Source organism: Falco naumanni, chromosome 18 (assembly GCF_017639655.2).
Source record: "Falco naumanni isolate bFalNau1 chromosome 18, bFalNau1.pat, whole genome shotgun sequence".
Classification (NCBI taxonomy): domain Eukaryota; kingdom Metazoa; phylum Chordata; class Aves; order Falconiformes; family Falconidae; genus Falco; species Falco naumanni.
The window spans coordinates 4626212-4650257 of NC_054071.1; the positions used below are offsets into that span (position 1 = coordinate 4626212).

At 49.7% G+C, this 24046-nt stretch overlaps 1 protein-coding gene across 4 annotated transcripts in view; it reads right to left on the reverse strand.

The window, feature by feature from the left end:
* Window positions 1-21700, reverse strand: part of MLLT6 (MLLT6, PHD finger containing) — a 46889-nt gene extending 25189 nt beyond the window's left edge. The window contains exons 1-7 of one of the 4 annotated variants that reach the window (XM_040617345.1): window positions 21558-21700; window positions 17459-17538; window positions 12544-12598; window positions 10854-10963; window positions 10281-10384; window positions 9500-9593; window positions 8178-8285 (exon numbers count right to left, since the gene is read on the reverse strand). In XM_040617345.1, the coding sequence (XP_040473279.1) occupies window positions 8178-8285; window positions 9500-9593; window positions 10281-10384; window positions 10854-10901 (354 nt within the window). In that variant the 5' untranslated portion in view covers window positions 10902-10963; window positions 12544-12598; window positions 17459-17538; window positions 21558-21700. Of the gene's footprint in view, window positions 1-8177; window positions 8286-9499; window positions 9594-10280; window positions 10385-10853; window positions 10964-12543; window positions 12599-17458; window positions 17539-19733; window positions 20603-20861; window positions 21015-21557 lie in introns of those variants that run through there. The other 3 variants (XM_040617343.1, XM_040617342.1, XM_040617344.1) reach the window with 3 other exon arrangements.
* Window positions 21701-24046: the final 2346 nt, after the last annotated feature.

Consider the following 24046-nt stretch of genomic DNA (forward strand, 5'->3'; position numbering starts at 1 on the left):
CTCAGCTGACTACAGGAGCTTCTCCATGCTACTGATGTCAGCTAAAGATGAGGCCTTCTTCACTGAAGCTGCAGAAACTTTGCTCTGTTCCAAACTTCCCAGTGTCATCACTGGTGTGTGGACTGAGAGCTGCTGTCAGATGTGTGCAGGGCTTAGAAAAATCCATCCTCCTTTCTCCGAGACCTTTTTGTGGGAGAGAATGCCTGTGCTGGTACAACCCTATTGCATAGGCATTTTATTCTAGAAGCTGAAGTCCTCAGTCTGGACCAAAGGTGTGTTGAGAACAGAACAGTCACATCAAAATTCATTGACTCTCCAGAAAGATGCCAACTGCTTCCTCATGCAGGCAAAGCCCTGAGGCTACAGCTGCCAGCACATGCCAAAGTTGGGATGCTGTCAGGGGAAGATGCAATTGCAGCAAATATATGAGCTTCACTGTGTGTTTTGGGGGAGGAGAGAAGAGAGTGGAATAATTAGCTTAGGAAACAACACATTAAATGGGGAAAAAAAGGGGCAGGAAGAGGGACAGGGCGGGAGGAAAAGGCTGGAGAAGGCAGGCATGAAGCAAAGCAGAGGTGAAGCAAAAGTGCTCCAGAAACCAGCACCTTCCAGTGTGGGTTTGGCTGAATTTTCATTGCACTTGAGAAGGCGGCCCACGCTGCAGCCACCAGGGACCCTGCCAATGTAAACCTGCCACAATGCCACAGAAGTTTCCACTGGGATGAGCTGGTGAAGAAAGGAGGCAAATCCAGCCTAGGGTTTCACTGCAGTTGCTGAGTGCCCAACCAACACTGCCAACATCCATCATTTTATCACAAGACTCCTGGCATTTGGCGTATCTGTTAAAGCCTCTTTGGTCCTAGAGCTACAGGATTTTACAAGAATCTCTGTTTTCTTTTTTTCTCCTTTCTTTAACACACATTTCCAGCTTTGGCAGTGAACAAGGAAAACTTGAAAATGTTATTTCTACAGACTAAGTGCCGAAAGACAAATTAAAATTAAATCTTTACTAAATCTCATAATGTTTTAAATACTTGGGGGCTTCTCGTGCTATAAATTCTAAGTCTCATGGGTCTTCTAGGACAGGAAGATGTGGAAACCGTGGCCCAGTTAGCTAAGTAGCTTGTCACAGACCATGTGCACATCAGTGTTCATTATTGCAATAGTAGTAACACTTCGCACTCAATAGCACACAGCAGAGAGTTTCAACGAGCTGAAGAGAGGTTTTTAATATCTACATCTCATTTTACAAATGGGGAAATCAGGGCACACGGGATGAGAACGTGCTGATATTTCACAGAAAGTCATCCATAAATTCAGAAAGAAAAGTCAGGAATCTCCACCCTACCTGGACACACACTCACCTACTTACAGATGCTGCGAGTGCCACTCACGGAAGCCAGAAATGGAAAACAGGGGCCAGACACCTCATTACAATACATTTTGCCAAATAACTGCACAAACCCTGTTCCTTACACTTTCTGAATACCACAACGCTTGTTCTCTCATTTTCAGATCCCAAATGCATTTCAATCATCAAGTTGCAACAAGAGGGAATAAGATACACTGCTGCAAATGCCAGTGAGACAGCACTATAATGATTTAATTTCATGTATCATGGTCAAGACGAGACAAGGCAGAGCCAAGTCATTTTGGCTAATGACAATGAACCTACACACCTACATACATACACACATGCACATGCGTGGGGAAAGGCAGAAATGTCCTGACTATTGCCACAGTAAACCACAAAACCTCCCACAACTGCATTGCGATGGCAACCACCAAACTCACATCCTCCAGCTTCAACATCCTGGCTGTCTCCTGTCGGAAAAATCTCCCTTTGCTGTCGGCAGCGCAGAGACTACAACAGCTAACTGAGCAGTCCTCTGGTTATATGTAGGAGTGCATACATATGTACATATTCAGCAAGAACCCTGCCTGCACAATAGGGACCAGATTTCTGGAATGTTTCAGATCCTATTTAGATGCTTGAATAAACGGTCAGGTTTTCCAAAAAGCTAAACACTGGGTATTGAGCTCTTTTGAAGATCTGGCCCTGACTACATGTGCTGAGCAACTGCACTCTTAACTATTTAGAAAATCTGTCCCGCACAGACCAGGACTGCATTGAAACCAGAACCACCGCAGCCTGACAAGGAGCTCAGCTGCACTTGTGCTCCGTGTCCCTGCGCACAGTGCCAGGCCATGCCCACAAGCACACCTTGCTCCTCCGGTGTGCTCACCAAGAGCGTCTGCCTGTCCCACACATCCTCTACATGCTCTCTGTGCTGCTTCTGCCCGGGCAGAGCAGAAGCCCACAGGACAGGACACCCAGGAGCTCTCTGGGCTGCAGCCCTTCAGCTTTGCACAGCCTGGGTGTTTGCTGCCTTCCCACCTCTCCCACCTCCCCACGCTCCAGTTACTCTCTAATACTTCTGGGTACACAAAAAGGCAATAGGATCTGACATCTTCTTCAATATTACGGGGGAAATGCGGTGCCCTGTGCTAAACAGGCAGGACGATTAACTCGGTTACCCCACGGACACTTTGCAGATGGGGCAGGCTGCCCCCAGATCAAGGCGCTGCTGGCAAGGTTAAGCCGACTGCCCGCAGAGACCACGGTCCTGAGAGAGTCAGGGTGCTCAGTCACTCCTGGCTATCTTGCCTGTGTTGACAGGCCCTCGGACAACCCAGGGCGTTCCCCAACTTGCACCACAGGCTTTTTAAACGTGTGGGTTCTCTCCAGGAACCGGAAGGCTCCAAATGCTTCCTGCAAGAGCCGCAGGGTGCAAAGGGAGGGCAGGGCAAGGGGAGAGGGGGAAAACAGCACTTGGTCCCCAGTCTCTGAAATGTCCCCTCCCCACCTGGCTCTTCTGCATCCAGCACTTCATCTCCCCAGCACAGAGGCACTCTCCTCTGCAGAGCCTCCTTCCAGGAAACTTCACAGCCAATATAGCTGCTACCACCGGCCCAGCCTGCCCACAGAGACCTCCCTGGCTGTGCCACGAAGCTGGAGTCAGGGGAAGGGGAGGGAGGGAGGATGCACTGTGAGAGCCGGAAAGCTTTCAACACCCCCATCCCATCTTTGCAAGCAAAAGCCGAGCCCTACCTTGCAGCCGCTCGGCGCTCCCTGCAGCAGGCTGGCTGGCTTGGTCTGCAGGGAACGTGAACCTGCCCCCAGCAACAAACTTCACGGGAAACAAACTCTCCCCATGCAGGACTGAGCAGCTGGGGCTTGGCATGTGGGCACGGAGCAGGCCAGGCCTGCGGCGGGGGGAGCGCGGCTGCATCAGGGGGGGCGTGCCGGCGACACAATCTCCCTTCGAGCTCCCCAGCGCTGGAGGAACGAAACGGGATCTCTCGCTGCCAAAAAGGGTTGTACACAGCTCCTCCTGTTCCCCCCCACTGCCATCTCCCCTTCCACGAGCCCCCTCTTTTAATCTGCTGGACACCAGCAATTGGATCATTAAAAGTAGATTGGGCAGGGGAAGGAGGGAGGGAAGAGCTGGGAAGAGCCAAGTGGGCTCTGCTGCTCCCTCCCTCTTTCCCAGGCTCTCTGAACTCCCTCACCCGGAGAAGGAGGCCTGGCTTTGGGCTGCAGCCATGGCAGCCGCAGCGAGGAGGAAGGCAGCACCGGACAGAGGGACAGACACCGAGTCCCTGCCTGCAACCTCACTCACACCGGGGCCGTGCTGGGGATTTCGTGGGTTTGCCTTGAGACGCCCTCTGAGCGCAGGAGGGTTTTTACACAAGGACAGACAGAGAGCCCTGGCTGGGCTTTGTGCGCTCTCAAATTATTGCTGCACCCCCTGCTAATGGAAGGATTTGCTGGGGGCGGTTAAACACCCACGTAACAAGAGGCCACAGAATGCCAGCCAAGGATGCTGTGAAACAAGGCTATTCTGGCTAGATTAGAGCAGATTTAGACTCAGTACGCCTTCCCCCCCCAAAAAAAAAAAAAATCTGTGCTGGTCTTGCAAGCAGCCACCTGCATATCACTTGAAAAAAACTTCCACTTTGCCCATCGATGCCTGTGTGGACACAAAACTCCAAGATGCACACCGCCGTCACCAACTCGAATGCAAACACAAAGCCCCACACAGACCCACCCGGTTTGTATTTCAGCCCAGTACAATTTGTCCAGTGTGCTGGATCTGCCAGGCCGGATCCCTGGCTCGTTTCCTCCACTGGCACCAGGTCTAGACGGACAGGCAATGGCAGCTTGGAGGCAGGCTCTGCCGTGCATCTGCTCAGACGCCACGGGACCGGGGGCTCGTACACTACCCTGGCTGGTGCTCAGGGGGACAGGACACACACAGTCCCTGTACCCCAATAAAGCTGTCCCCTGCCATGCCTAGGGAAGCAGTTCGGGAGCCAAAGGTGTGTTAGGATTGTGGAGAACTGCCTCTGTACCTAGACTGGAGGAACAGCTGCAGGTAGGCTTATTTGCTCCAAGTGCCTGCCTCACTTTCCTGTGTCACAGGGCAGGGACCGTGCCTCTCAGAACAACGTCCCATATCCAAATTAAAAGTTCCCTGATCTTGCTTATGGGTTCCAGGTGTTCACTAAAAATAACACTGGACAAGCATCTCGCTCCATGGTGTATACGCCTAAAAAATGTTGTAGTGCATGTGCTCCTGTCTGCTCCTGGTGTGACAAATTTCATTCCACAGAGCATGGTAATTTTTTTCTATGCATTTCAAGCAGACAATATAGGTGACAGAACATCTGTACTTCATTCAACCCCTGTGCGTCATCCAGCATTTTCTTGGTATTTAGCTATTGTTTTCTTTCTTTCTTTTTTCTTTCTTTTTTTAAACAAACAAACCCCGCAAAGGCTCCCACAGGGTAGAGCACACACATTGCTATACCAACCCCAAAGAAATAAATGGGGCCAGTTTTGCTAAGGCCTGGTATGTTCTGAGGAAAAACCAAAGTCTGGAGCTTTCCCATTTTCAGGACAGCACCGAAGGAAATGCTTGGGCTGGTATCATTTGTGCCTGCAAGAGGCAGGGGATGCCGATGCTGGCTTGCAGTCCACATCACAATTGTCCCTTGTTCCACAGAGAACAAGACTCTTCACAAATGCTGAACTGTTCTACAGCAGGGCTTAGGAGTCCAAATCCCAAGTCTTTGCTGTCTTACTGAAGCCACTGGGTTAAATCCTGTGCCCCTCACTTAGTCGTTAACTCAGCCAGAGTTTTGCTCCGTAAAGCCTAAGTAAACAGCCACAGCCCTGCACTGGAAGGGAGCTGTCAGGCACTGAGCTCCTTCTGGAGCTGAGAGCCAGGAGCACCTGCAACCCAGGGACTCACACACGCTCCACTCTGCCGCCGAGTGATCAGCTCCCCTGCAACGCCTCCGGCTCTGGGAGGAAGGGACCAGCCAGCTGCACAGCTGGACAGGCTCAAAAAAAAGCTGTTCTACTTCAGGTCAGCGCAGCAGCACGCCCAGTTCCTCTGAAACATGTGCAATTAGATCATGCACTGCTAGTCACGTACTCCAAAACCATGTGGGAAGGAACAGATCAACCCCCTCTTCGGGTACCCCTTCGAAAAGTCTCTGCTCCCACACCACCCCAAACCCAGTCCTTCCTCCCGGCACTTCACAGCTGCTCCCAGGCCTGTAAACTAGGGAACACCCCTGGAAGCCTGGAGTGCCTTCCTTACCCTGCCCTTCTCAGCTGCTTTGCACACCTCGGCCCCCTTTCCGTGCTCTCTAAGTGGAAGGACTTGATTTTGCACTTGCGCTGCGGCTGTGCCAAGCGATCCCGGCCCTGGAAGGGGCCTCCATCGGATCTGCTGCTTGTAAACCCGATGAGCCATCAGGAGGGGAGAGTGGTGAGGCAGCAGCGAGACGGAGTCCCTGCACGTTTCTGAGGAACCCAGAGGCTAACAATAGTGGCAAGTGCCACTGAGAGGGCTATAAATAAATCCATATTCCTCCTGTTTTCGCTCTCCCCCTGGTGCTGACCTGCTTTCCCAACCAAAGCTGGGAAGCAGCACCACCCTGGCTCCTACCTGCCAGGCACATGACGCTCCCCCCCCCCCTCAAAAAAAAAGCTGTACAAATACAGAAACCCTCGTACAGTCCCCCCAGCCTTGGACTCGCGCAGTCTGTCAGTTATAATTACAGCTGAGCTCTCCAAAGCTGCCGTCAATCACCCCGATCCTGCCCTCTCCCCCACCCCCTTTGCCTGCTTGTTGGCTAAAAATAGCACGTTCCAGTACAGCCCTTCACCTTGTGCCAAGCGCTCGCTCCCCCGTCCATGGCACAGATGCTCTTTCTCCCTCCCGCCGCCTCCTCTGCTCGCAGCAGCTGAACACACAAGAGGCGTAAATACTCCCCGGACACTTCAGCCTTGTCGGCAGTAGGAAATTTACTGCCTTGGTGCCGGCAGCTGGGTAGGCACCACTTTGTCAGCGAGGTTTGCCTTGTTTGCCCATGTATCAGGTATGGTTTAGGCAAGCTTCCCAAACACCTAACGGACACGGTGGGCAGCGTTTCAAACTGGATATTGCGGGATAACCTCCGTAAATAAAGAAGGAGATGTCTTTCCTGCCCACAGAATTTATGGACTCTCAGCTGGGCATGCCAGGAGGGTGTCAGTCAGTATTAACTGATGGCCATACTGCTTTTGAACGCCTGGATGCCCTTGTCCTCTGGAGACTGGGCTGAGGTCCATCAGACTTAGGCCACATAACCCACCGGAGTGTCATCAGGCTGTTTCTGGATATGGGTCACTATCATTACCATGCAAATTCATTTACGCATTGTGAGGATGCCTACTGCAACAAGACAAAAACAAACAAAAAAGAAGTAAACACCCAAACACCTATGGCAAGACTTAAAAGACTCACGCCACAATTTGCAGGGGTATCATCAATTGTGTTTATACAACAAGGTCAATTTAGCTTTTGACTACACTGGAATATATCCAGAGGTTGCTTGGTAGAGTAATTCTGGATTTCTGCTAACAAAAACCAGGATGTGGCCCATAAAGTCTTAAAAACTATCTGACCATGCTGACAGTATCCCTATATAAGTTATTTCTGCTTCCAAACCTACTCCACCACTTTGGATAGGGTGCAAAGGAGGCTGGCAGTACGCTGTTGTGGATTCCTGGTATTGCAGAAGCTGTATCCATCAAGGGGTAGGAAAGATTTCTTATTCTGCTGCCACTTGCCTTAGAACCTGAATCCTCCAGAACAAGCGTTTCCTGCCTTTTAGGGCTATTTACTGTTATAAATAACAAGTACTTCACAAGTCCCTGGCCTCCTCATTTCTTTTGGTACAGACCCTTCCCACTGGCACATGCACCCCTGTCAGAACCCAGGAGTCTGCTGGGATTCTGCCTTACAGGTTCACTGCTGCTTTTCCGTGAAATATGAGCATTTGTCACGTGAGTCAATTAGTTAATTATGAACCTTGGTGTGCTGTTAACATGTCCTGTAACACTGCAGCAGTTTTGATGAGTACATCTTAGCCAGCAGAGTTAGATAAATAACTACCGTACCAGTCAGATCTGGCATGCAATGTTCTTCTAAAGAATTGTTTAATGAAGATAAACTATTTTCACAGGTAGACTTGAAGCAGGTGGAATCCCTGTCGCTGGTTAATCTGCCTAACAAAGTATTACTTAATTTATACCAATTACTGTTCTTGCCTACAATTAACCTGCTGGCCACAATGCAGATTACTAATCAGAATCTTTTTGCCTTTTAAAACTTGGACTCTGCGATCTGAGGACAACGACCTTCCGTTTACGTTCTTGAGCTGCTGCGCTTAAAACTACAGCTCAAACTACGTTCACACAGCTCAAGTCAGGAGCTGGAAACTGTAGCACAATGTCATCCTCAGAGTGGGCTTGCCACAGGACAGAAAGGGGAAAGTTGCACATTTCACAGGCATGTCCTGCCAGGACTCCTCTGGCATAAGCTGAACATGCAAACTTGGCCTCACGCTCCCCATGGCTGTGCTGCTCTATTTGCATACACGTTTCCACAGGCCTGGCTACAAACGCAGCTGCTATTCAGATCTCTGACTGCGAAACCCTTTGCAGAGTCAGGGCTCACCTGAAGAGCCATCGGTGCTCTCTGCACACTCTTCCCCTTCTCACCTCCATCCCACATGACTGTGCCTCTCTGGATTGACAAACTCAGTACAAATCTTACCTTCTTTGGCCTTTCGTGGTGGGATACATGCTTCTCTTGAGCAGGGGATGTGGATCGACTCCTTCTTCCAGCGATGAAGGAGCTACCTCCAGAGTGACGTGAGGTCTTCTGAGGTAAGTGGGGAAGGGGACAGTAGTTGGAGAACCGGAGAGAGAAAGAGAGAGAGGAAAACAGTGTTACAGAGTTCAGCTTTCACTGTTACAGTGAGCAAAGTTAACAGTAAATAGTTTGTCTACCACATGCAGAACCAAACACTTCTTGTACCCGATGCCCAGCCTGATTCCTAACATGCCAACCCCAGTGGATACCATATGAGTGGGCTTACGAACAGCATGTAGATCTAACTCCCCGAATCCTTGGCTCTTGGTGGCCCATGCTTACTGACACTTGTACAAGAAAGGCACAGCTGCTAAGAGATCATTCTGTACACAAGATAAATGGTAGCAGCAATGTGGTTCAGTCCTCCTGAAAAGCACTGTCCAGCTCTCAGTTCTGCGTGGGGCGTGGAAGGATGACCTGTTCTCAGGCTCCAGGCACCAGCAGAAGTCCTGCTATTTATCTCAGCATCAGTAAAACTTGATACAGAGCTACGCTTGTGTCAGATACTGAGGGTACCTGAAGGGCAGGGAAGGTGTCCTCCAGTTTGACTTTGATGGGAAGCTCAAGACATCAGTCACTGTATGTGACAGCACTGATAAGCAGGAAGGAAAGTGGAAAAGGCCAGCAACAAAGGAGCCACTGAGACATAAAGCTGTAGCTAGAGGATCAAGTTTCCTTTTTGCTGGAGGGGGGAGAGCAGGTGTCTACTAATTATGCAGAACAGGAAAAGGGTTCCTCTCTTTCCTCTCAGTACTGTAATTAATAGGGGGAAGTCCTTTGCCCCAAATATTCCTCAAACAGTGAATGACTCCATGTCTCTTCTGGGCTACCTCTGTCCTCAGGCAGAAGGTCTGGCTGCTCTGTGTTACCCTGCTCCCCAGGGTGCCTGAGCTATACCCCTGCCTCCCTGGAGCACTGAACACCATGGCTGCTCCCCTTTCTTGGGACTTATCTTTCAGCTGTACAGGGAAGCCAAAACAGATGGGAAGAATTCAACTCCTAGTTTTGAAAATTAAAAAAAAAGATGCTACAGAAATGCAAAATAGAAATGAATCTTTATTTCTAAGTGACTCTGACCGAATGGCTGAAAAGGGAAGCAGGCTGCAGACCTTGATTTTGTCTTCTTGGCATTTCTTACCGCTCTGAGCACAGGCACAGCCTAGGATGAAGGCAACGCCTTTCATGTGACAAAAAATCTCCATTGCAGGGATGAAGAAACTCACCATTTTATTGAAGTGGTACTTGCAGTAGCCACAGTATTTGACATTGTCAACTTCTAGGACTTCCTCTTCACATAAGAGGCCGGCCATCTGGGCACTGAAATACATGCAATTAGAAGGAGGATAAAGCAAACTATACAGCCAGACCACATATCCCATCGAAGGGAAAAGAATAGTTCAGGATACCCAGGCAGGGTCTTGAAGTTTCCTATTCTGCTTGGCACATAGTATGCACAGAGAGAGGAAAAAAGTTCAGACTATTTTTAAATCACATTAAGATCTATAAAATTGTCAGTACTTTTCTCCCAGATTGTCTTGCAATTTTTATTTTAATTAAGGGAGGCCTGAGAGATGAGTAACAATTCCAACAAAAGATGTATCATGAGCAAAGAACCTATGTGAAGCTGGGAATCTCCCTGTTGTGCCAATAGGTGATGTTGTTTTCAGGCTGCAAGGATATCAGCCCTTAAAAACACATCATCTAGATGATACTCTTGCTTGTGCTCCGCTGGAGAAGGAACATTCCTGGGTTGTGACTCATCTTTTCTCTTCTTGGATTCCACACAGTCTTAGGGAAATCCCCAGCCTTAGTTCCCAGCAGGGAAGGCTCACTGCTGGGGAAGTTCCCCCCACAAACTGAGCAAGGATGAGATACCCCTTGCACAAAATAAAACCAGGGTGATTGGCCCAGCTCCCCACATCACCCATTTAATGCAATCTCAAAACCATAGCACAAAAACCAACAGCGGGGGTTATTCTTGGGGTGATGCTGTGGGGAACTCACCAGGTGACATGGAAAGCTTGTCGGCAGCCGTGTCGGTTACAGGCCATGCATGCTCCAGAGGCTGCTTTGCTCTCCCTGCCCTGCTCTTCACAGATGTAGCAGGTCTGCAAAATAAAAATTAAAAAAAACACAAAAGGGAAAGTGCTCACTCAAAGAGGCAGACAAAATATCTACTTTGCTTTCACTGTTCACCAGGAGGCAAAGCCTTCAAGAACTAATAACTCTGTGTCCAGTCATCTCCCTCCTATAACAAGAGCTCTGGGTTATTTCTCAGTGGCATGCACAGAACTCATACATCTTGTTTTTCTCCCCAAATAACAACTGTGCCAGATCAAAATGTGCAGTAATCGACATGCAGCTCCAAGGTGGAGATTGCCCAAGTTGCAGGGAGTTGGGGAAGAGAGAAACGGAGGACCAAAAAGTTATTTGCAAGAACAGGGATGTACTTTGTCAGTTATTTTTAAAGGAACCCAAGTACCTGAACATTAAAATAATTTGAACAGGAGATGTGGTAGAATAAGATGACCCAAAAAAGCCAAGGCAAGTGACAGCATGAGAAAGACGTGGCCTCACCTTGTTGAAGCGGTCATGGGGTACATACTGCAGGACAATTGGCTCCATGGTGAGCACGTTGGCAAACTGCACCTCTGGGATGTATAAAGCACAGACGACATGGGCCCACCCTGGGGAAGCAAACCAGACAGAGAGTGGATATTCACATGGTGCGACCCAAAAGAGTCTTAAACTCAGACAGGGCTGCAGGCAAGCATGGGAGGGAGAGAAGGAAGAGAGCACAGGAAGGGAGCCAACTTAAGGTAGATCTTAGATTTGAAATACTGCTTGTTGTAACTTGGTTAGGAATCAAATCCTTTGTGGGTGAAAGATAGACAGATACCACCTCCACATTAAATAAGAAAGCAGATAGTTCTTTGGGAAGAGAACTGTACAACGCTCACTGCTCTTAAAAGCACCCCCTCAGGACTTGAGACCCAGAGTTGAAGACCTAACCAAGCCCATGAAAAGCATCCAAGCAGTAAATGATGCTGATGGGACAGGTTTGACGTGTAGTCCCATGCCACTGGAAACAAAGCTCCCTTTATTGGCTGTTATCAACAGCTAAAGAGGGCTCTTTTTCAGCAAGCCAAGTTAGATTAAAATCTAAGTCCACCAAGACACTTCCCAAATCAAATGTGTAAGTTGAAATTCCATCTGGTCAGGACAGAACTGAGAAAGTTTGAAGGTCAGGAGCCTTTGGGTGCTGATCCATACCAGTAAAGATACTGCACTGGAAGGATTTAGCTAGAGTTAGGATGGATTCACCTGGGCAGGCAGAACCAAACTCTGTGCTTACAGAATGATGCAGCATTGTTAGTGCTTGGGCCATGTAATTCTGTACAGTGGCTTGGCTGTAACATTTCTTGTGCTTGTCTACACAGACCTGACCAAACCATGTAATAACACGTCTGGAAAAATGCTATGTTATTATAAAACAATCCCCCAACACAATGTTTGCGCATATTGCACTAAGGCTCTTGGCACTTAAGACCAGCTCTAACAGATGCTTCTACAAAATATCCTGGACTTAGTGTATCTTCTCTAGACAGGGGATCTATCAGAATAAAGACCTCCTTGCCTAATTTAACTCTTTCTGTATTAAGGTAAGTGGCAGGTAGGTACAGAAGCCTTTATGAAAAATAAGGTTTTGATCTATACAGCCAGCAGCATCAATAGCTACAGGCTCTGACAACTGAAATCAGCCTCCACAGTACTTCACAGCACCAGAGGCTGAGAACCATCAATGATGAGCAGATAAGTCCTGCAGAGAAAAACATCTTGACTGCATCCTGGTCCCTGCCCTCAGATGAGATCTCAAGGCTGAGGCTCTGTTAACTTGAGGATCACACTGCTGCTGTGCAAGCCCGCAGCAAGTAACTCTGCAACTTCCACATTTCTGTAAACAATGCCAGATCATGCACCAACTGCTGCGAGGTTAAACACAAGAAACTGCACGTTTCAGGGGCTGCTTTGACGCCAGCCAGAGGACGGGCAGGTTCCCCCCTCACAAGGAAAGGTCTTCTCACCACGGAGGGTGCAGAGAGTGAAGTTTTCTAAGAAACAGGCAAAGTGTTTTCATCCCTCTGGAGCCTCCAGCCTTCCCTTTCTGGTGACATAGGCTCAGAAATGAATTATTTTACTCCTGGGAGGGTTGCCGAGTCCCCAGAGGCTCTGCATGACATACCCGGCTCCGCGCAGAGGTACTCACCTCCATTGTCGGTCCGTTTCAGGGCTCCATCTTTGTGGGGACACAGTTCACATCTCTTGAAATTAAGCAGAAACAACAAGTTTAATCTAATTCCCAGGGGCACAGGGCCAGAAAAGAGATGATTCATTTACAACATGGTTATGAAAGATGGAGCTGCGTTCAAAGAGAGGAAGTGGAAGAAGGGCTGAGAGCGGCTTGGGTGCAAAAAAGATACTCTGACACAGCTCAATATCGTCCTGTTTGAGGGGATGTATTTAAAGCCTCAGCCCAAGAGCCACAGGACTACAAGCGAACTTTGACTTTCACGGGGCTTTTTAAGATAAAAGTTTTAGACTTTGCGGTTGGGGAGTAAGACTGAAAACCATGACTCAGAGAGCAGAAGGCAAATAAAATGAAGCCATTATCTATCTTTGCCTCTTTCCTTCCTTCCTTCTCTTTTTCTCTTGCGATATTTTTTCCAGTCTCATGAGAGGCAGGTGAGGCTGCCGTGACGTTTTTGCTGGTGGGGCGCGTGGGGCCATGGCTAGCCCGGCCCTAATGGCCGGCACTGGTCAGTGGGCACCCTGCCTGCTCCCAGCCCCAGCTTGGGGGTGGCTGAGGTATGATGGAGAAGGCATGAGGGGAGCATCGGCACCGGCAAGCCCCTGCCACCCAGAAGGGTGGAGAAGCTCCCTCAGCACCATCATGTTGGGCAGGAGGCTGCAGGCCTGGCGCCATGATGGGCCTTGCCATGCCCAGTCACTAATGGCTACTTTTGGGGAAAACCATGAGGGGGGACACGCTGCCTCCTCCAGCGGGGGTCAGCGGCCACAAAGCGATGGGAGACAAGCCCCCTCACGCCAGGGCCCAAGGGCAGCGAGGCCTGCAAGGCCAGCGGCAGCCCAAACCTGCCAAGGGGCCTCCCTCCTGGCGGGAACAGGCCTTAACCCCGCCATGACACCCGGGGAGGGAGAGGCATGGGGAGGGTCTGGCCAGGCAGGGCAACAAGAGCCGGGGGAACCCAGAATGGCCCTTGGTGCTGTTCCTCGCCTCACAAATGTCACCTAACATCAGCCTTGCCCAGCCTCACCGCCTCTGCCCTGGCCACAACGCCCTCGTGAAGTGCTGGGGAAAGATGGGGTGGCGCGGGGGCACCTCACACGTAGGGGAACACACTCCAGCCCCAAGGGCTCCCCCCGGGCCCAGCTGCCCAAAAACAGTCGCTGCCTTCTCACAGCATCACTCAGGGAAAAACATCTACATGCTTTTTGTTTTCTTTGATTTTAAAAAAGGCCTGAGAATCCAGGGGGCGCAATCCTTTTCCCTCCCTGGTAGAAACTACTGTTTTGTTAAAAACCCAAAACAACAAAACAAAAAACCAACACCCCCACCCCCTGATTTTCTGTGAAAAACCTGCTTCGCCAGAAAGTTTTGAGATGAGGTGCCTGGTGTCAAAGCAAGATGCGCCGCCATGAGCCTGCACTTCAGGGGCAGGTGCCCCACACCGTGAAAAGCACCGAGGTATCGAGCAAAAACTGGCCACAAGCAAAAGCACCTGCCACCAAACAGCCCCCCAGAACCTTCCAACAAAGGCGGTTTTCCTCCGGCAAGATTTCCTCTGCTGAAATGTTGCCTCCTGGGCCAACGGGCTTAATAAATAGGATTGCAATGCCACGGGCAGCAGGGAGGCTCGGCCCGATGCTCCGGCGCTTTTCCTGGGAGTCGAGCGTGCCGGGCCGTCAAACGGGCACCTTCGGCAAGCACGAAATCCCTGTGATAACGTATAAATAAGAGATGAGGGGACAAAGCCCATCTCACTTTCCCTGCAACTTCGTTGGAAATACGGATGGACGACCCGCAGGAGGTTTCCCACTGCTCCTGGTTAGGTCCAGGCTGCCGGAGGGCTGGAGAGCTGCTCTCCCAATTACTGTGGAAAGCCCGGCAGAGCCGAGACAGAAGAACTGGGTTAACCCAGACACTGTAATAAGAAATTTGCACTTGAAAAGGCCCCTCCGCTCTCCCCTCCACCCCTCAGATCAAAGCGGCTCTCCCACCATGCGATTAGCAAAGCTCTGATTGTAACAAGAGGGGTTAACAGCTCCATCGGCCCCACACAAGACTTTTAATAGCCCTGCCTCGAAATGACAGCTAAAGCCTTCACATGATCCCTCACATGAGTGCCCTCTGGCCATTGCAGCTCACCGGGCTTCCTAGACAATTTGATTACAAAGTGGAGGGGCTTTCAGTTGCTTACTCTAAGCACAATAGCTTCCACAGCATCCTTTAGGGACCTGAGCATCTGAGGAGGGGTTAGAGCAGGGATTAGCCCTACCTCTGCCTTTTATTCAACCTGCACGGACCCAGGCAGTCTCCAGGATTTTTATTTCAACTCTGGAAAAAGAGCAGAGCTCGGTTGATTTAAACCAGGTTGTGATGGGTAAGGTTAGAGCTCCTGACCTCCTGGGGCTTCTAACTTCGGGATCCACCACCAAGTGACTACACCTGTCGACTGAAAGCGAGGAGTCCTGAGCTCTCTTTCCATCGCTGAAGAGGGGATGGAGTCCATTTCTCCAGAGGAGAAGAGGCACAGAAATCAGGAAACCGTGTTTTAAAGCACTCACTAAGGAGCGCTGTACGCTCCGTGCCTCCAAATCTCACTTTCAAAGCAAAACTATCAATATTTAGCCAACAAATATATTTGTTATGGACAAAGCTTGCAAACTGGTTTAAGATTCTTCTGTGAAGGCAGATGTGGGAAGAAGAACATTGCTGTTTTTCAAAGGAGTTTGCCACGCAGTCATTATGAAAGAAATACAAATATCAATTCATCCTGCTGCTGTTGTCAATGTATTTTGAGCTCAAATAGCAGCATCTCTCCTTCCAAGATCCTCAAGACAGTGTCTGCAGGCTGATAATGCCCTTTTTACAGCTGGAGAAAGCCAGGCAGAGAGGTGCAGTGAAACCCTAGGGCAGTGGAAGAGTCATACCCTCCAGCCTCACTGGACCAGAGACCCCAAATCCAAAGTGCTTTAGTAGCAGAGCCATGCACAGATCTCGCAAGACCTGACTCATTTCCCTTACTCTGATCATGCTGTTCCCTACATCAAAGAACTAGATTCTTTTTAAGTATTTACCCATCTGCGTGTCTGTTGCTATGACTGCTGGTGTTTAACTGAAAAGGTGAGGGATTTAGATAGGAAATCACCCCCAGCTCTGCTTAGGAAGGAAGATTATCACTGTTCAGTTATTATAGTAGCAGGGCTGAATGCCACAGAACTGAATGGCATGACTGAAGCCCACCACGCATTGTCTACCAGATTTCACTGAAGGCGAGTTAAGTATGGAGCCACCTGCAGGGGTATTGTTTTCTTGATACCTTGGAGGCAGTTTGGAGCGTAAAATGTGCAAGTGAAAAGCTACAGTCCTTGCAAGGAGCACAGGTGAGGAGGACTTGTGCGTACATGTATTACTACAGCTTACACTGAACCGTAGCTGAGGCTGAAGAGTTTCTCTCTGCCTGCACGGTTGGGAGAGCCGGGGGAAGGAGGCCCACGAAATCCAAATTCCTGTCTTTGCTACAAAACTATCTGCAGGATGTAAAACTGCTCAAAGACACATTTGATCTTCTTTACTGCAGTGCACATAAAAGCAGCATCGTACAATGGGAAAAAGAGCTCAGGTCTGAAAGTCTGGTCTTGTTTACACTCCCACTTCCAATGAGGAATGAGTTAATGCAATGTAGAAAGCATGGTACAGATACCTAATTCCCCCATTCGCTCATCTTTGCCAAGCTCTTCGCCCATCTGTGAAACAGATTAAACTTTTGTACTGCCGCACGCGGAGCGCCCAGCTGAGAAGGAGCACGCCATTTGCTCAGGCCTGCACAGATCTGCAGATTCAGAGGTCACCTACACCAGCTTTGCTAGGTGTGTACTTTACAAAAGGTTTAGCTAAACCAGTCCAGAAGGCGGTGCGGGCACTAATAGATATTGTTTGTGCTGCCTGAGGTCACCTGCATGTAAAGAAAGCCCAAGTTTAATTTAAACCCATCTTTAAAGAAGCAAAAGGGGGGGGGGAAGCTATCCCAGATTTACCGCACAGTAAAAGCAGCATTCATGGCATAACTAACACGTTAAGGATCTACACCCCAGTGCCTCAGCAGCTGGTTGGTGCAGCCCTATCTGATAAGGGCTGACCTGGGAAGTTACTGCAGAGTAGCTGGTGTGCTATAAACTCACAGCCTAGTTTACTGCACAAATAACGCTGCCACACAGACCTAAGAGGCAGTGCTGGCCTGCTTGTTTCCACTTTCCTGCTTCACCGGGAAATGCCAGAATTAATTAAGAACATTTGTAAAGTGTTCTATACCGCTAAATTCCTACTTAGACAGAAACTAAACCCTGATCCACCTTCCTGTCATTTTCTCTGCCATTTTATAAACTCAGAGGACTTTATGCAGGAGGCTGCTGCTGCCAGCGAGGTACTAATGCCAATCCATCCTGTCAGTCAGCACGGGGAGTTTGACAGCACAGCAGCATCTCAGGTGATGCCAGCTTTCCCCCACTCCAAAACTTCCCGAGGAGCTGAATAGAAAAAGCAGCAGGGAAACCACCTCTTAGAAGAATGCCAAGGTTTTTTTAAGAAGATTGAGGTCTCTAGACTCAAAAATTTTCACACTGATAACTTGCTTAAAAGCACCTCTGGCAGCATTCTCATCGAATGCTACTAGCATTGTATAAAATGCTATTTGGTACAATTATTCCTATTGTATAAACAAGATATAGCAGGTTACAGGCAGAGCTGGGACTGCAATCACAGTAGTGCTGAAATGCCAGGTTCTGTCACTTTTGACAGGGGATGACACTGGTTCCAGCACAGGCACAAAGGGCATCCAACAAACCTATCTAGTGTAAATACAAGTGTGCTGCGTACTCACCACCCTGGCGGCTCTCTCTTGGGATTCACATTTCCGACAGAACCAGGGTCCGGTGGGAACCTGGACAATTCCATAGCAAGCTGGAAGAAAAGCAAAGAGAGTTCATTAGACCATCCTTAAATCGACTGTTTCACTTCTCAGGTATATATAAAAGTTTGCCAGAGCTGTTGTCGGTTAGAGGCAGGTGACAAAACCAAAAATTACATCTACACCACATTTTATTCCCCTTTCTAGTTTCCATAACTAGCAACAGCAGACAGCCTTTCGCAAGAGGTCTGGTGTGACGTATTTACTCAAGTTTTCAAACAAGCTCATGCCTGGTATGAAAAATTCCTGTGAAAATCTGGAAGAAAAGCTTCCAAGACCAGTGAATTCAGGCTTTTTTGGACTAGTCCTGGGAACAGTTTCTGTGTTAATACAAATCTCCAGCTGATAACCCAACAAAACTGCTGGGTTTATCCAGCTATCCCCTGCATCCCTCTTACTTTCTACATCACTACTGATGCTCTCAGGGTCTCCCTCTGCAAGCTGAAGCTCCCACTTCTTAAAAATTAGCCTCCTTCTCTGATGGGGCAATATTGCTTGAAGACTATTCACCTTCTTCGGCAATATTCTCCCTCTAACTGTCCAAGGATAGTCTTTGTGAGCTCCAAATGAAGCACTTCTGACCCTGAAAGGGCTCTTAGCCACCATGCAGGCAGCTTTAAAACAACAGAGGATGGTAAAGATAGTGGTAAGAAGTAACACTATGCATCTCAGATGAGGGTATAGGAGTCTCCTAGGAAAGAACCAATTGTATCTTCCTAATTCCACCTTCAAATGCAAGCTGGCAGTTGGAATGGAATCCCAGTCACTCCAGACATTTGAAACTAGGTTGGACAAAGCATCCGAAAATATCCTGCTGGAAGCAATCCTGTGATGTTCCCTGGGGGATGGACCAGACACGACCCGCAATAGGTTCTCTCCATCTCTCTAATGTCTATTATTCCACATCAGCCAGGAAAACAAAAGCAATTGTAGAGTTAAACGGAAAGAGCTGACTGCAAGATGAGCCAAGGCATACGCATAAGAAAATAGAAACTACATGAAAGCAATGACTGAGGAGCCTGCCTTGGGTCCATCTTTAGCAGTGGGCTTAGGGCCAAAAGCAAGCACTCAGCTGGAGCCAGCGCGAGCTCCTGTGCCCACCACTTCAACAAGGAAGAAAACAAGGAAGAAAACAAGGAAGAAAACAAGGAAGAAAACAAGGAAGAAAACAAGGAAGAAAACAAGGAAGAAAACAAGGAAGAAAACAAGGAAGAAAACAAGGAAGAAAACAAGGAAGAAAACAAGGAAGAAAACAAGGAAGAAAACAAGGAAGAAAACAAGGAAGAAAACAAGGAAGAAAACAGAACATAAGCACGGCAGAGTTGAAAATATGATTTGTAAATGTTCTTAACTATGTTATCAGAGTCTCCATTCCCAACTAGATGTCTTCGTTAACATTTTGAGGTTTTTACTGGAAAGGTAAGATTTCTAAGCATCGTCACAGTAACGGTACTGATATTCTTAAGCACCAGCCCTAATGTGCAGCTGTAACGTAACTTCAAAAAAAATACAGGGTTTGTTCAACCGTACAATCATTTCAAAAGGTAACTTTGGTTTTGTGGATATTCAAGCAGTGCAAAGAGATACCAAACCCAGTGTGTGATTGCACAGAATGAGCCTAGATGACCCAGATGATCCCCTACAGTGGTTTGTTTCTATTTAAGAAATAAAAGCCTACCAAAGCACCACACTAGTGCTAGGTTTCTGAGAAGGCTTTAAAAAGCGGGGTGAAGAACATCTACTACTCACTGCTACGCTCCTTATGAATTATTACATCCCAAAGGACTCTTACAAGACCTAAATAGACAGTTGTGTTTTCCAAACACACAAGCGGTGCCCTCTCGGAGACTTTGATAACATATTCCAACTCTACCAAAACAACGCTACACGCCCGCTTCCCGGTTGCTGCAGCAAACACATCCAGCCTCCGTACCTGCCCGGGTCTAAAACCAGGCACCCTAAAAGAATAAAAGCATTCCACGTTTGAAATTGTTCTTGCCGGCAAACAGAAGTGTTTATAATAATCTTGGGAGCGAGCGTACGGATGCCTATGCCCTTTCTCTCCAAACAAGAGAGCGATGAAGAATCCGATTCTCGAGCGTGGGGGTTGATAGATAATGGGAAGAAGGGAAGACTTCAAGCAGGAAAATTAAAATAGAGAGCAGCATCCTTCCAGAGAGACCCTCACCCTGCCAGGTCCCTCCAAGGCACATCGGAGAGGTTGCCTGATGACAGGAGCCACCCGAGCATCACCTCCACCGAAGAGAACCCCCCTGCGAGCTTCACCTCCTCACTGTAACTCCCCTTTAGTCACCTGGTTGGAAGCGACTCCTTACTAAAACTGAGTACGGAGACACCGAACATCCGAAAAGCAAAAAGCCAGCCCTGCGCCTGACAGCAGGCAGAGCGGGGACATTGGCAGCTGGAGCCGGGAGTGTGGATGGAGACACTGAGGGAGGGATTGTGCAGGAAGAGGCTGGAGATGTGCTGGGAGATGGAAGGATAATAATAGATGGAAAAACAGACATGCCAGATGAGACCAGAAACCTTCGTGTTATTCAAAACAAACCAACCAGGATAACCACCGGGCCCTTCTGCTGGATGCGAATGAAAGCAAATACATCTTTAATTTTTTTTTAATTTTTTTTTAATTTTTTCTTGTTGTTCGAAGACCCGAGGACAAACTTTCCAGCCCGATACCGTGCGGTAGGGGCGTGCTCCAAGTCATTTAAAATGTAAATAGCCCGTCTCTCTGGGAGGCGAAGGCTGCCTTCCTCCCCGCCGGGGGGGCAGCTCCGGGCCCCGCCGCCCCCGGGGGGTTACCCGGGGCCATGTGCGGCGCCGGGCCGAGCCGAGGGCACCGGACCCCCGGGGGCGGTTAGGGGGTCCTCAGCCCGGCCCGGGGCTCGCCAGCCCGCCCTTCCCGGGCCACCGGAGTGTGTGGGGGGTGGCAAACGGGCGACCCTCCCCCGTCCCCGCCGCGGAAGGAAGCAGCCGACGGTCCCTACCGACTGCCGGTAACGGGCACCCCCCCCCGAGCCCCGGGAGGTGCGTGCCCTCCCCCCCGCCCCGGGGGGTGCAGCTGATGGCCAACTCCGCTCCCCCCCCCCAGCCCCCGGCACACGGCGCCGCTCCCCCTCCCCGGTTCCTCCTCCGAGCCAGGCCAGCGGCGACACCGTTATTTTGAACAATAGGGATAAAACAAAGCCCCGCCGCCCCCGCACCCCCCCGGCCTCCCCGGGGCTCCCGGCTGGGGGGGGGGGGGCCCGGCCCGGCGCTGCCCCGGGGCTGGCGGCGGGGCCGGTCCGGGGCTTACCTTGGTGCACCGCCACATTGCAGCCGTGCCCGTCGCAGTACACCAGCGGGTTCTCCGCCCAGCCCCGCTCATCAGAACAGACACAGCAGCCTCCCACCATCTCCTTCATACTTCCATGAGGGTTTCCTTCCCCCCCCGCCTCCCTCTACGCACACACTCCTCCCTCCTCCCTCCTCCCTCCTCCTCCTCCTCCCTCCTCCTCCTCCTCTCCTCCTCCTCCTCTCCTCCTCCGCGCTCCCCCCTCCCCGCTCGCAGCCTGCCTTTCACACGGCCGCCCCGAAAGGGGCTCGGGGGGTCCGACCCCCCGGGGCGGCGGCGCGGAGCCGGGCGGTGCTCGGGGAGGGGGGGGCCGGGGGCGGCGCGCCCCCGCCCCGCACGCTCACCCCGCGCCCATGCACACGCACACGCACACACACAGACACACACAGAGCCCCCCCTCCAGCCCCCCCCCCCCACATACACACACAATCATGGCTGCGCCGCCCGCACTCTCCTATAAAATTTGAGGTTCAAGGATTGCAGGCTGGCTGGGTCGGGTGCATTTCTCCGTGCGTGTGAGATGAATTATTTTTTTTTTTTTACCCCCCCTCCGGCTGCTTTATGCTGCATCTTGCTCGATGGTTTTGTTCGCTCCCCCCCCCCTCCCCTTTTCCCGTTCCCCTCCCCAGCAAACCGAGCAGGAATCCGAGTGTGCACCCGTGTGTGCAAACCGCTGGATGCTTGCCCGAGCCAGTCAACATGGATCGCTCCGGAGGGATGAGTTGGGACCGTTCCGCAAATCCCATTATCTCCGCAATTCCTCTCTGACAGCTCGGGGCTCCGCGAGCGCCACCGCCTGTCCCGCTCCCCCGGGCTCCTCGGGAGCAGGTTTTAACCCCTTGACACCCGTTTTGTTGTCTTTGCATGGAAGGAGGAAAAAATGCTCCCTTGGAGGTTGATGCCCAGCAAGACAAGGGCCAGAAATCGGCTGGAAACCAGTCCAAAGGAATGATTCTAAAGTACAGGGAGTAATTCTGTGTGTGGGATTGCACCTGCAAGTCCCATAACTCCCTGTGGTGTCGTGGGGCTGCTCGAGGAACAGCCCTTTCTTGGACGCCTCACCCAGAACAGACAAGGAGAAATGAGGAAACCCCAAGCATGGCTCACAAAAATAATTAAATCTTAGAAAAAAGGCCTAGGGGGAAGCCAAAGGATTCATGTAATGCTTTCCTACGGCTTCCAGCTCTACCTGACACAGAGCAGCTCCGAAGGGACAGAGCCCAGGTCTCCTGATCTCCCGTGGAGGTCCTCAACCAGTCCCCCCCACTGTCCTAATGAGAACAAGCTAGTGCCTGATGCCAGACTGGGCAAAGAAGATGTGACACCACTTTTTGGCCTGCACTGATAAAGAAAAGTATGTCCTCTTAAGTCTCTGTGCTGTTAAGGAGGGCTTTTTGTGGGGCTGGTGGAGGAATGGTACACAGCAACTTCGATAAAAAGGTGCGTCTAAAGGTGCCTGGTTTGCAGTACTGCTTTGCAATTCTGTTCCTGTAAATCCTTCATGTTTTCAAAAAGAAGTGCTGTAAGTTAAAGCAAAAGGAGAGAACATTTTATCTTGCTGGGAAAATGTACAGGGATCCTGGAATCCCTGAGCTACCTGGAATCTTTATGGGTTGCGGGCGCTGGAGAGGGATGGTCGTGGCAGTGAAGGAAACATCGAGGGAAAAAAAGTCAAAAGCTCTTTTCTCTGCTTCCAGGAGTAGACACTTCACATTGTTTTCAGATGCTGGCATGTATGAGTAGCCAGGGGATTGTATCTTTACTCAAAAGCCAGTCTTCAAAGCCATCGCAGTTTCTGCGGAAAGATGCCCTCCCTGGAACACCAGCTCAGTGGTCCCGCTCTCCCACCTGCAAGCGCCTTGCTGCTGCAGGGACTCCGCAGGAACCAGTCCTGGTTCCCAGCAACTTAAATAAGACCAGAAACAGTGTCAATGCCTCTTAGACCGGTGACCCTCTTCCCGCTCAAAGTCTTTCCCTTGCGACAGGTAGTCTTTGAAAGGTCGGCGTACCCCATCATATAGTTTCTTTAAAAAAAAAAAAAAATCTTCTCATCAGAGAGCGGAGAGGAAACCCATTCCAACAGCCCTAATAATCACCAGTTTAGCATCCTTTAGACTGCACCTGTTCAAGCGTTACATCAAGGGGCTGGAAGGCAGACGGCTCCCTGAGAAGCTGCCTGCTGGGTTGCTGTCTTCCTTTTATTACATTCCTTTGAGAGTCACAGGGGCAGACAATACGTTCACCACATTGCTGGAAGTTCACTCAGCCTTAGCTCACTTTTCTGGGAGGGTTTCCCCTCCTCTCCTCCCCCCCCCCCTTTTTTTTTTTCCTTTTTTTTTTTTCTTTTATCTATTGTGTTTTGAACTTGTTTAAAAGAAAAGAGGGAAAATCTGGCTGGTTGCCTTTGTAACCTGAAGGAGATCCTTGTGGTTTAAGATTGTCTTAGGCTCTAGGACAAAATGCAAAACATCCGCCATCCCCCTGACGGCTGTGGTTCCAGTTGGCCATGCTAGCCGACACTTGGACTTGAACTGCAAATTTGCCTTTAGGGGATTAAGTTCCAATTTACATAACTAATCCCTGCGGTGAGGAAAGACGAGGCCAGGGAGGAAAGGGCACTACGGTTTCTTGAGAAAAATTTGGGGGAAAGTTACAACTGTGAAAACGGAGACATGGAGATACTTAATTAATAGCCTTCATGTGTTATTTTATCAGTCCGCGTTTTTAAAATATGGCCATTCGTAGGAAGCGGGCAAAATTAAAGTGATATCTACTGACTCATGGGAACCACCATCCTTGTATGTCTCAGTCAGAACTTCCAGAACTTGTTACTAAACTTAGTTGTTTACTACTGTATCTAGAAAACTGTGGATAAGGGAGCTGGCTTCTCCACAGGCTCACACGTCCTGAATGGTGCTGTTAGCCTTATCGCTGTCTGCAGAGTCTTTGTTACAGATGATCTTTGATTTTCAAGGGGATCCTTTGCAGTTACTTGATTAGTATTTAAAAAGAACGTAAAGTTAGTTATCATCTCGGTGCCTGGCATGGAAATTCTTGAGACGTAATAAATAGAATACTCTTACTAGGGTGTAAGACCCTATCATTGCATTTCACAGATTATTCGTATTTCAGCTATTTTATCTATA